The sequence below is a fragment of the Lacerta agilis genome, chromosome 9 (genome assembly GCF_009819535.1).
Source record: "Lacerta agilis isolate rLacAgi1 chromosome 9, rLacAgi1.pri, whole genome shotgun sequence".
Taxonomy (NCBI): Eukaryota; Metazoa; Chordata; class Lepidosauria; order Squamata; family Lacertidae; genus Lacerta; species Lacerta agilis.
Genome location: NC_046320.1, coordinates 17894190 through 17907187, shown reverse-complemented (window position 1 = coordinate 17907187; position 12998 = coordinate 17894190). Strand labels below are relative to the sequence as shown.

General features: G+C 48.0%; 1 protein-coding gene across 1 annotated transcript; it reads left to right on the top strand.

The window, feature by feature from the left end:
- Positions 1-771: 771 nt before the first annotated feature.
- CHRNA9 (cholinergic receptor nicotinic alpha 9 subunit) lies at positions 772-4807 on the top strand. Its single transcript, XM_033161231.1, is given in 3 exon segments — positions 772-1154; positions 1156-1282; positions 3907-4807. Coding segments are annotated over 3 exon segments (849 nt in total). The 5' UTR covers positions 772-1004; the 3' UTR covers positions 4479-4807.
- The last annotated feature ends 8191 nt before the right edge of the window (positions 4808-12998 follow it).

Here is a 12998-nt window from a genome sequence, read left to right as displayed (position 1 = left end):
AGGTTAAAAACTTTGCTTCAGGATGAGAACAGAAATCGTGCTCTGGCGGCACAGCGGCAGCGGGAGGTCCCATTAGCTAAAGTGGTGCTTCAGGTTAAGAACAGTTTCAGGTTAAGAACGGACCTCCAGAACGAATTAAGTTCTTAACCCAAGGTACCACTGTTTTTTCTTTATGTGGGCAGTATGTGTTGATGTTATCCTTAGTATTTATGAAGCATAAATAGAATCATAGAATGGTAGAGTTGGAAGGGACACCAACGGTCATCTAGTCCACCCCCCCTGCAATGCAGAATCTCAACGATGCATACAGGACAGATGGCCACCCAACCTTGGCTTAAAACCCTCTCACATAAAAGTGAAAGGTGGTTGCTTGATCAGCTTCATACATCTGCAATCGATTTAAAATCTGCTATTAAGCACATTTAGAAACTGTGGTTCTGCCTTTCACACATGCAGCTCACAGTGGGCCAGAGGCTCAAAAGCACTTTAAGCAAGATGTGTGAAGCCTGCTTTAGTAAAATTATAGGTGAGCTGAGATGTGAACTGGGAGCTTGTGGCTTCCACCCCCCTCGAGCCTGTCTTGTGCTGTTATGGGCGGGTGGCACTATGGTCTAAACCACTGAGCCTCTGGGCTTGCCGATCAGAAGGTTGGCAGTTCGAATCCCCATGACAGGGTGATTTATCTGTATATACTTATTGTTTTATATGTGTTTATGGTGTTGGTGTTGTTGTTGTTGTTGTTGTTTTTAGGGCTGATGATGACTTTTCTGAGCCCGTGAACACTAACATTGTATTGAGGCACGATGGGAAGATTACTTGGGATGCACCACTATAACAAAAGCTCATGTGTGGTGGATGTATCTTACTTCCCCTTCGATAGCCAGGAGTGCAACCTAACCTTTGGTTCTTGGAACCTACAATGGTAATCAGGTAGATATTGTCAATTCTTTAGACAGCGGCGACCTCTCAGACTTTATAGAAGACTGGAGTGGGAGATTCACGGCATGCCGGCTGTTAGGAATGTGATAACCTATGGCTGCTGCTCAGAGCCTTATCCAGATGTTACATTCACCCTTATTTGGAAAAGGAAATCATCTTTCTATATATTTAACCTGCTGCTTCCTTGTCTGTTGATATCTTTTCTGGCTCCACTGGGGATTCTACCTCCCAGCAGACTCTGGAGAAAAAGTGTCTCTGGGGGTCACTGTTCTGCTTGCCCTGACCGTGTTTCAGCTAATGGTTGCGGAGAGCATGCCTCCTTCTGAAAATGTGCCCTTGATTGGTAGGTATCTGAGCATTTCTACTTTTTACGGGCAAACAGTGATTATGTAATTGAGCTGTAAGGGGTCCATTATTTGATGTTGTTGCCTGCTATGGAGCAAGCCAGCCCCCCCCCAATAAAGTGGTACCTTGGTTCCTTGACGTAATCCATTCCGGGAGTCCATTCGGCTCCTGAAACCATTCAAAAACCTAGGCGCGCCTTCTGATTGACTGCAGGAGCTTCCTGCACTCAAGCGGAAGCCGCATTGGATGCTCAGCTTCCGAAACACGTTCACAAAACTGGTTTGCGACATTCGGGAGCCGATTGTTCGACAACTAAGCCGTTTGAGAACCAAGGTACCACTGTATGTGATGACACTGAACTCACTTCCTTGCTCTAACTCAAAGCCAAACGTAGTCTTTGCGCTAAGATGTCATAAACCTTTCATACAATAAATAAACTTACATATCCAATTCATTTCTCCTTATTGGATACAGTGTGGCAAAACTTAGCTTAAGTCCCATTGATGGTTCTACTTTAAGCGAGATTTAGTCTGTGCTAAGCGGGTGGCGCTGTGGTCTAAACCACTGAGCATAGGGCTTGCCGATCAGAAGGTCAGCGGTTCGAATCCCCGCGATGGGGTGAGCTCCCGTTGCTTGGTCCCTGCTCCTGCCAACCTAGCAGTTTGAAAGCACACAGTGCAAGTAGATAAATAGGTACAGCTCCAGTGGGAAGGTAAACGGCGTTTCCGTGCGCTGCTCTGGTTCGCCAGAAGTGGCTTAGTTATGCTGGCCACATGACCCGGAAGCTGTATGCCAGCTCCCTCGGCCAGTAAAGCGAGATGAGCACCGCAACCTCAGAGTTGCCCGCAACTGGACCTAACAGTCAGGGGTCCCTTTACCTTTACCTTTATGCATTTATTTAAGTTCCTCAAATGTGACATAATCCTAACATTTGATACAATACATTACAAAATATCAATCTCATATTTAATGGGATAATTATCCCAACAAGTCCAGCTACAATGTGTCGTGGGGGGGGGGGGGGGCTGCAGAGGATGCATCTGAGCCAATATGGGAAAAGAAATAAAACTCAGTCCTGCCTTCTTCCTGACCCCCTATGTTTGCCCTTGCACAGCTGGTGGTGCTTTGTCAGAATGCCTAAGTTGCATCCTGAAATGATAACTTTAGGGCTATGAAGTAGGGATTCCTTCCTGGGGGAGTTTGCCTGGTGCCAACCTAGGTATCTTTTAGGCACTGGGAGTTGGATTCAACTAAATTGTTCTGCTACTGGAAGTCGGCCCAAGGATTCGAATTAGTGCACTGGGACTTCCCCATCTCCCTCGCAATGCCACCCACCTCACCCAAATCCACTCTGAAGGATTGGGAGAACCCTCAGATTGGCACATAGCGTTGCCAGACAGGACAATTGTCATAGCGCAACATTGAATTCAACTCTGGGCAAAGACTCTCTCCTTGCCGTTGCTTGTTGTTTGCTATTTGTCTTAGCATGCTTTACAATGCTTTGGAAGTATTGATGAAGGGCAATATTGATTTTGTAGAAAACAAACCAACAAGGTCTAGCTGGCCACTTTTGGAGACAGAGTGATGAACGAAGAGCCCTTTTGTTTGATGCCATAAGGCAATTTTTGTGCAAGTGATAGTTCACATATGGACAGATTCCCTAGTCTTAAAAGGAAATGTGATCCTTTCAATGATGCTAACGTCTTGTAATGATGTCCACCAAATTCAGCTCTGGTTGTCATGAACACCATTGTAACATTGGATTCTGCTTAGGAGCATTCTGATACTGGGCCAGATTCAGCTGACTGGTCATGCTAGTGAAAGCCCACAAAATGACTTCTGCTAGCACAATGGGTCAGGAGATCCCTTAGAACAGTACTCATGTGGAGGAGAGGGGAGTTTGCTTTCACAGAAGGAAAGGTCAAGTGGGTGGCGGGTGACGCTGTGGTCTAAACCACTGATCCTCTTGGGCTTGCCCATCAGAAGCTCAGCGGTTCGAATCTGCGTGATGGGGCAAGCTCCTGTTACTCTGTCCCGCTCCTGCCAACCTAGCAGTTCAAAAGCACGCCAGTTTAAGTAGATAAATAGGTACCGCTGCGGCGGGAAGGTAAACTGCATTTCCGTGCGCTCTGGTTTCCGTCACGGTGTTCCATCACACCAGAAGCGGTTTAGTCCTGCTGGCCACATGACCCGGAAAGTTATCTGTGGACAAACGCCGGCTCCCTCGGCCTGAAAGCGAGATGAGTGCCACATATAGTCGACTTTGACTGGACTTAACCGTCCAGGGTTCCTTTACCTTTTACCCCTTTTTTACCACAGAAGGAACCATGTCCTGGGATAGCTCAGAGCATGAGACTCTTCATCTCAGGGTCATGGGTTCGAGTTGGGTGAAAGATTCCTGCGTTGCTGGGGTTGGGCTAGATGACCCTTATTGTTCCCTTCCATTCCTACAGTTCTATGATTTTGTGACCCTATACCACTTTGAGCTCCTTGGAGGAAAGAGACAGAAACGTTATAAAATAAGCAATAAACATTTAGAACAGCACAGTGTTGAACTCCTCCCGTGATTTCTTGTTGTCATTAATTCAAGCATTTGAGCCGTCTTTTTTCCTCACCTCATAGGTAAATATTACATTGCTACTATGACAATGATCACAGCATCCACAGCACTGACTATCATTATAATGAATATCCATTACTGTGGATCAGGAGCCAAGCCTGTCCCACAGTGGGCGAGGGTTGTCATCTTGGACTACATGTCAAAGATCTTCTTTGTTTATGACGTTGGCGAAAACTGCACAAGTTTGCAACGTGTCAAAGAGCGGGACCCAAAGGTGGAAAAGACAAATAGCGCTTGTCGAAAAGACCAAGGCAGATACGAAGAGACAAGGAGGCCGCTTGCCAAGATCCAACACGGTGGCTGCGAGCTCAAAAAGAAGCCCCCAGGTGACGTTTGTGACGGCAGTGGAGTCCCGGGTGAAAATGCCAGGGATATTGTTAGTTGCTGTTCTTGCTACAGAATCCTGATCAAGAATATTGAATATATCGCTACCTGCGTGAGACGCCACAAAGCCAACCACGCCAAAGGAGTGGAGTGGAAGAAGGTAGCCAAAGTGATGGACAGATTTTTCATGTGGATCTTTTTCATCATGGTGTTTTTCATGAGCGTTTTGGTCATTGGCAAAGCACTTTAAGGAGAAATGCAACCAGGGCCACATATTCCTCAAGCGCCCCCATGTTATATTAAAAGAGCTTCACCTGTGATGAAAGTGGATGACGTGTCTCCCCCAACCCTAGAACTTCATTCTTATCGAGTCTTCTCCAATTCCACTTGGTGGCAAAGCATGTGCTTTCAGGATGAAGGTCTGCAATCTGAACCACACCTGACTTGGAAATAAACTGCATGGTACTTCCTTCCAAGTAAATGAGTACAGAACAAAAGTGCATATGTTTTTAGTTCCCCTACTGTGATGGACATTTCCTAAGGGGAAGAAAGGAACTATAGAAATCCAGTATCTCCAACAAAAACCAGTTGGGTCTAGACCTGGATCAAGGAGGCTGATCTCTCTCTCTCTCTCTCTCTCTCTCTCCTTCACTGAGCTTGTTAGATGGTTTCGTGCAAGTTTCTATCTCTCATTCTCGGTTTCGTGCAAGTTCCTATCTCATTCTCTCTTGCGGTGGTGGTCAGGATAAAATAAGATGACTGTGCATTAACCTCAAGTTCATTGGAGAGAGCAGATCTGATAAATACCGTAACAAATTCCTGCATTGAGTGGGTTCTGTGATTCTATTATTGTACATATCCACATTCAGCAGCTTGACATCCCATTGTCCAGTTATGATAGCTATGAAAGATGCTTAATCTTGTCTCTTGTCCCTTGTCCCTTGTTTGTATAGTTAATGTAAAAATAAGCATAATAAAAAGCAATGCCTTTTAAACCAGCAACCTTTTGAAAATTTATAGATTTAAGGTTAACTTTTAAACTAACTTAGCTTGCAACATCAAACGCCTTTAAAAAAAAAATTGGTCCTGCTTTAATTTGTTTAGCTCTTTCTCTCATTCTTTTCCTTTTTTCTCTGCTGTCCTTTCCCCTCTCCCCTCTCTCTATTCTTTTTCATTTTTCTCGTTCTGCCTCTCTCCAGATCATGGAGAGTGGCAACTCATGTGCAACCCAACATGTGTGAGGGTGCAACCCACGAGTATTTAAAGTGAATTATGTAATGTGACTGTAGAAGTGCCATATTCCTAAAATCTTGTTTTGTGAGTGTCCAACTTGTTTTGTGTGGCTTTTAATTCCTTCTGTGCTATTTGCAGGACAAAAACCTGGAAATGTGTGTTTGCCTATTGCATGGAGCCCATTCCATGAATTCAGGTTTTATTACTGCAGCATGCTGCAAATTTGCAGGTGCAGCCTAGGTCATAAACTGATGCCGTTGAGCATTTCCATTCAGCCAAGTAAGGTACCTGTGTTGTAGGTTTGGAGACCCTGATATTCTAGACAGATAAATGCAGGGTGGCACTGAAAAGAGATCGCAGTCCAGAGGTCATGGGATAAAACTCATTTTCATAATTGTTGTAGCTAATGGGGAGCACTCTGGCAAAGCTGTCATTTAAGATGCCATGGAATCCAACCGAGCTTGCAAAGCTATGCCTTTGTCATTGTCGTTTGTCCCTTCCACCCTAACCCAAGATCTCTTCGGAGGAAGGCAAGCTTGGACGATCATATAAATGAAACATAGAATTTGTAACGGTAGGCTTGGCCTTTTGTGCAGAATAATTAAAGATGTAACTGTATCGGGACTCTCATGTATAATGCAAGCCCCAAAGGACAGGTCGGATGTTAAAGGAGCATGCAGCGAAGGGCCACATTGAGTGCAAACTTATCGATTACAGTGGGTTGAAAAATACCCACTTTCCTCTTTCACAAAGAGGTATGAACCTTGAAATGGGTATAACACAACCAAGAGGCGTTTATAACTGGCCATGCGGGTACAAAGCAAGCTTATCAGTCTTCCTAATACCACAGGAGGCATCAGTAGCATACTGATTTTTATAACAAAATGAGTCAGGGTGCCTCTTCTTTGGCGATCCCTCGTAGCCGAGTAAGATTGTCTTCTGTGAACACGGTCTTGAGAGTAAGTCCATACGTGACTGTGGGGGCCATTTCTGGATCCACATGTCCTTCCACAGTGGGGACATAGGTTTCTTGGCAGGAGTTGATCATGGTGAGGGTTTGCCAAGTGTGCCTTCCTCTTAGCTTGTTTCTCCCTTTCGTCCTGAGTTGGAGCGTCTTCAAAGTCCATGACACCTTTGGTAAAGGCTGTTCTCCAATTGGAGCTCTCATTTTTAAAGATTTGCCTTGAGAGAGTCTTTAAAACCCTGTTGACCACAAACATTACGCTGTCCATTTTTAAGTTTGGAATAGAGTAGTTGCTTTGGAAGATGATAATCAGGCATCCGAACGACATGACCAGTCCAACAAAGTGGATGTTGAAGAATCATTGCTTCGACCCTGGTGATCTTTGCTTCTTGCAGTATACTGCCATTAGTTTGCCTGTCTTCCCAAGTGATGTGTATAATTTTTTGGAGACACCGTTGATGGAATCTTTCGAGGAGTTGGAGATGGTATTTATAAGTGGTGCACATTTCACAAGCATACAGTAAGGTTGGTAGTACAATAGATTTGTAAACAAGCATTTTGGTTTCCCTGCTTCACCTCACTCCACAGCTTCCCTTCACGGCATATTCTCTACCCTAAAGTCACTTTTCCCTCAGCTAAGCTCTGGTGCCAGGAGTTCCATGCTCAGTGCACAAACAGGAGCAGACAAACCAAAGGGACAGAAAGGATGGAGAATACTCTATGGTTTGTGTGTTCATGATTCTTGGGGGACTGTCTATAAGGAGGCACAAAGATTCCAGATAAGTAGGAAATAAGCTGGAATGAACTTTGCAGGTCATTTAGTCCAGTGTTGGTTCCCCAGATGTTGTTGGACTACAACTCCCATCATCCCCTGCAGTGGCATAGCAAGATCAGGTGGTACCGGGTACGGAAAATTTCTTGTCACCTTCCCACATTGAAATTATTAAAAGAAGGAAAAATAAGATGCTTACAGTTGTAAGTGTTATTTTCTGGTTTATTTACTTAACATTGTGAGCACTGGCACTTAAAACCATTTTTTCACGATGGGAATTTCTTATGAATGATTTTTTTTTTTACTTAATTTTGCTATTTTGCAGCCTTCTGTTGATGTGGACTGTAGGAAGCTGAGGATATGCCCCCACTCTTAAAGTTACCCCTGCGGATATGCCCCCACTCTTAAAGAGCTTACCTAGAATACAAGAGCCAGTGGCGGAGGAAGTGGGGTGCGGGTGTGTGGTCCACCCCAAGTGTCATCACTGGGGGGGGGTAACAAAATAACAAAAATATGAGTTGTTGGGGGGTTGGTTTTTTTAAAAGGGCTCACAAAACTTTTTAGTTCAGTCAACAAACGTAACGAAACGCGGCTGGCACTGGGTGCCACACCGCGGGTGCCGGCACTTACCACGGGGCCTGCAGCGTGCCCAAACCACGTGTCTCTCATGGGAGTGACGTGGTGGCTTGGGGGCCTGCAGGCTCCGCGCTGCCTGAAATGGCAGCGTGGGACTTGAGTCTGTCCTCCGCCTCTCCCTCAGCCGCCCTACAGCTGAGGGGGAGGTGGCGGAGAGGCTCCACGCAGCGTGCCCCACCCCCTGGATGGCTTGCCCCAACCCCAGCTGCAGGACGCGTGCGCCACCGCACCCGGCACCTGAGCGGCTAGCTACACCGCTGAGAAGAGCCCTGCTGAATCCCATCTAGAACAGAATCCTGTTCTCACAGTGGCCAACTAGATACCTATAGGAAACCCTCAAAAATATACCTTCCAATACATATTTACCCACCAGCAGGATCTTGCACCTTTGCTAGTGTTTTGTGCAAACATTTGAAATGCACAATATTATTGCATCCTGCCCTATCTCCACCCCAGTTGTGCGACAACTGAAATGTCTATGGGTGCTTCCAGCTGGGGGTGCTTCCTCCCGGCTTCCCCACATGCTGCCCACACACCCGACTGCCCCCAACAGGACACCTGGGCTACGCCACCCGGAGCCTCTCAGCGGCCAGTCCTCCCTGCCCCCTGCGTGTCACTGGTGCTCTTTGCATAGGCAGTGCTCCCTGCCGGCAGCCCCCTTTATAGGCTCTCCCCTCGCGCCAGCTGAGGCCAGAGCAGGAGCGCAAGGAGAGGCAGGAAGGCAGCACGTTGCAGCCCCGCCGCCTTTCCCCGCCTCCTCTTCTTTCCCCTTCTCCTCCTGCTGCAATAGCAGCACCACCAGCATCTCCCTCAGTCGCTCTGAGGCAGCTGCCCAGGCAGGAGTGGTGCAGCGCAGCGTCCCTTATCTTGGAAATTAATTTAATTTTTGAAACATAATTTTTGCCATTTTGTCACCCCCTCAGTGATCACATCCGGGGCAGCCTGCATCCACCGCACCCCCCTTCCTATGCCACTGCCTTCATATGTCTTCTAAAAGTCAGATAGTTGTTTATTTCCTTGACATCTGATAGGAGGGCGCCACGACCGAGAAAGCCCTCTGTGCCTGTGTGGTTCCCTGTAACCTCACTTCTTGCAGTGAGGGAATCGCCAGAAGGCCCTGGGAGCTGGACCTCAGTGGGTGGGGGTAGAGCTGAATGATGGGGGTGGAAACGCTCCTTCAGATATACTGGGCCATTCATAGGGCAGTGCTGGATTAAACCATTCATAGAGCAGTGCTGGATTAAACCTTGGTGGTCAAAATCTGGGCGGGGGGGAGGCCTCGTGCGCACACTGGAATAACATTGAACTAAGAAAGCTTGATTGTCATTTTCTTCAAGATCAAATCAACATTATTTTGATCCATTGTTGTGGAACCCCTAAAAAGTGTGGGGCCCATAGGCCAGTGCCTACTCTGCCTATTTGGTAATCCAGCCCAGCCCCTTTGGATGCAGGAGAGAGAAGAAACAGAAGTTGAGGGGCACCACCTGATGCGCTACAGCTGTTCCCCACAATGAAATGGAAGGCTCAACATTTGTCAGGCACTTTCAGATGCTCAGCAGCCCTGTGTGGTTACAACAACCCTGTAAAGTAGGCCAGTGCTATGCACTCCCCAAATTGCAGCTGAATCCCTCGCAGATTGGCATCCAACCTCTGCTTAAAAGCCTCCAAGGAAGGAGAATCCACCACCGTCCCAGAGAGTCTTAGCATCAGAAAGTTCTTCCTAATGTTTAGTCCTAATCTCCTCTCCTGCCCTTCCCTCTGGAGCAGCAGAAAGCAAGCTTGCTCCCTCTTGCAGCCCTCAGATATTAGAAAATGGCTCTCCTCTCTCTTCTCAGTCTCCTTGGGCTAGTCTCTCAGCCCTACTCACCTCACAGAGTGTTTGTTGTGGGCGAGGAAGGGAAAGGAGAATGTTAGCCGCTTTGAGACTCCTTCGGGTAGTGATAAAGCGGGATATCAAATCCAAACTCTTCTTCTTCATCTTCTTCTCCTCTTCTCCAGGCTAAAAATACCTAGTTGCCTCAGCAGTTCCTCATGAGGCTTGGTTTCCAACTGCCTTAACCGTTCCTCATGAGGCTTGGTTTCCACGCCCTTCATCATCCTGGTCACACTCCTCTGCTCACCTTCCAGCTCCTCAACCAGCTGCTCAATATCCTTCTTCAACTAGCCTGCACTGTCTGGCAGCAGCGCTCCAGGGTTTTGAATGGGGGGGGGACATTCCCAGCCCACCCCGGATATGCCGCCCAGGACAGAAGAGCTACACTCAAAGCAGATGGTCCAATCCTGCACTATGGAGACCCCTAGCCTGCCTTGAAAGATGAGGGAATGGTCTCCCTTTGGAAATGGGGCTGCAGGAAGACCAAGTTCTGACACTGGGGCATCACCTCTCAGGAGGGTCCAGGTCCAGGTGGGGGGGTTGCCATGGTGACAAGGACCTGCCCTCCTTTGTGACATCTCTGCATTGTGGGTTAGTAGTGAGGCAAGTTGAGTAGTAGAAAGAGGTGGTGGTGGTGGTTGGAGGCGATAAGGAGAGGTGTTCATTTGATTGTTCATTTGATTTCTATTTGATTTATTTTATTTGATTCATTTGATTTTATTATTTTACTTTTTTATTTTAACACTTATTTTTCTTTTTTCTTTTAATTTTTGTTCTTTATTTTCATATTTTCTTATTTTACATTTTTATTTTGTGCACATTTGTGCACATTTTGTACTTATTTTGTATATACCTGTATTTATTTTGTGCATAGAGTAGTTAGGGGTAAGTGTAGGGTTAGTTAGGGCGGGGGTTAGGCTTAGGCTTAGGGCTGGAGTTGGGGTTGGGGTCAGAGTTAGGATTGGGTGGGCATTTTAAATAGTTAGCTACCGTAGTTTAGAGAGGAGGGTGGGAATTTTTCATGAAAAAAATGTGCAGACTTTAAGTAGCATTCCTTTGCTTTCTCTTGGTCTCCTGGGGGCGGGTGTGAGTCCTGGGGTCCCCTGCACAGCCTTAGCTCTCTGGAAATCAATCCAGCCAGTCTTCTCCAAAGAGCTCAGCTCCTCCACACTCTTTCCCTGCCTTCCCCTTTTCTCTCCCCACTCATCATTTACATTTATTAGGACATTCCTATCCCTCTTTCCTCCTGGAGCTCAAGGTGGCCTTCATGGTTCTCTCTGCCACCAATTGTTATCTTCACAGCAACCCTGCAAAGGAGGCTAGGCTGGCCTAAGGTCCACCAAGGAGCTTCATGGCTGAGTGGGGATTCGAACCCTGCTCTCCTAGGTCCTCCTAGTCCAGCCCTCCAACCTCTACACCTCTGCCTGGCTCCATTCTGCATCTCTCCAGCTGCCCTATGACACCAGCCTTCTCCCCCTTCCTGGGGGGTCTCTCTGGCTCCACCACCTTCCTCATGTTCTGCTCCTCTTCTGGGACACCGTGATGCTTGGAGGACCCTCCTAGGGGTATATTCCCTTTCCAGGAAGGGCAGGGTTGTCCAAAGAAGACCAGGCAGAGCACTTTAACAGCTGGCAATACTTCTCTTGCCTTTGGGCTGGAGCTCTTGAACCCATAGCACTTGGGGGCTCCTTTCTCTCTCTGCCAGCCCTTCGTGCTCTGGGCTGCCTCTTTCCAGCTCTGGTGATGCCCTTTTAGGTCACCAAACTGCAGAGAGATGGAAGGAATTGGGCCAGATGCCCCTCTTCACACACAAACACCCCCCAAGAATTGGGGCTGCCAGCTTCTGTGTCACACTCTCCGCTCGTCTCTTCTAGGTTCAGGAGGCATGGAGCAGCCTGTGGCGTCAGGTGAGCAAGTGGCCCTCCTTTTTGGGACAGAGGAGGGCAGGAATGGGCTGGAGGACAGCTAGTCAAAAGATGCACAGAGCCAGATGGCTGGATCCGACCCAAGGTCCATCTGGGCCAGCGTCTGGAAACCCAACCCCCACCCAGCGACCTCCCTGTTTTGTGGGGTCCGATGGAGGAAGCAGGGGGCTGGGCTGTGGGGCAAAGTGGGGGGGGGCAGTTGTCAGCGGGAAGGGCACCTTCCCTGGGGAGCCATGTTCTTGGGGCAGGAGGCCAGGATTGGCCCCCAAGACCTGGGTTGTCCCTCCCCTGTAGTAGGACTTGGAATCCAGGAGAAAACTCTTGGAATAGCTTTCCCAGGGGCTCAGGGACGAACTCACCTGTCCCTCACCTCTTTGCAGATGTGCTGGGGTTCCACATCCCTTCCCTAGCAGTGAGTATTGGATAAAATGAGAGCAGGGGGTGGATCCCTCAGACCTGCCCCCCCTGCTGCCCAGGCTCTTTGCCCCCCACTCTGCATTCTCAGATGCAGAGGAGCCCCCCCCCCACGAGGAACTGACAGCCTGACTTTTGCATTTCAGCTGCTTGTCTGTGTGCCATATATTATGAGATAAAGGTAAAGGTAAAGGTAAAGAGACCCCTGACCACCAGGTCCAGTCGTGTCCGACTCTGGGGTTGCAGCGCTCATCTCGCTCTATAGGCCGAGGGAGCCGGCGTTTGTCCGCAGACAGCTTCCGGGTTATGTGGCCAGCATGACAAAGCTGCATCTGGCGAACCAGAGCAGCGCACGGAAACGCCGTTTACCTTCCCGCTGGAGCGGTACCTATTTATCTACTTGCACTTTGACGTGCTTTCGAACTTCTAGGTGGGCAGGAGCTGGGACCGAGCAACGGGAGCTCACCCCGTGGCAGGGATTCGAACCGCCGACCTTCTGATCAGCAAGCCCTAGACGAGGTCACAAAAGTGGCACTGTGTTTGTAGTTCCAGTTTACTCTGACAAAGATTACTATCCCTTCAACAGGGATTTTAACAGAAACCCAATGTACAACATATTTGCTGCAACTGGCTGTGTGACTACAAGCCTTACTGGTCTGAAAAGAATTCCCACAACTAAAACTATACCTTCCCTTTTTGCTCGATGGAGATGCCTACATATTCAATGCTTTATAATGCTATCCTCCGTCCCCCACAAGTCTCAGGCTGGTAGAAACCCCGAATTGTGCTGGGTTTTTGTGATGCCCAGCCCCGCTTCAGCTTGGATGTATTGAGGATCAACCAGCACAACTGTAAATAAATCATAGAATCGTAGAGTTGGAAGGGAGGTTGAGGATCATTGAGTCCAACCCCTTCCCCTGCCAATTCAGCCAATGGTCCAACCCACTATCTAA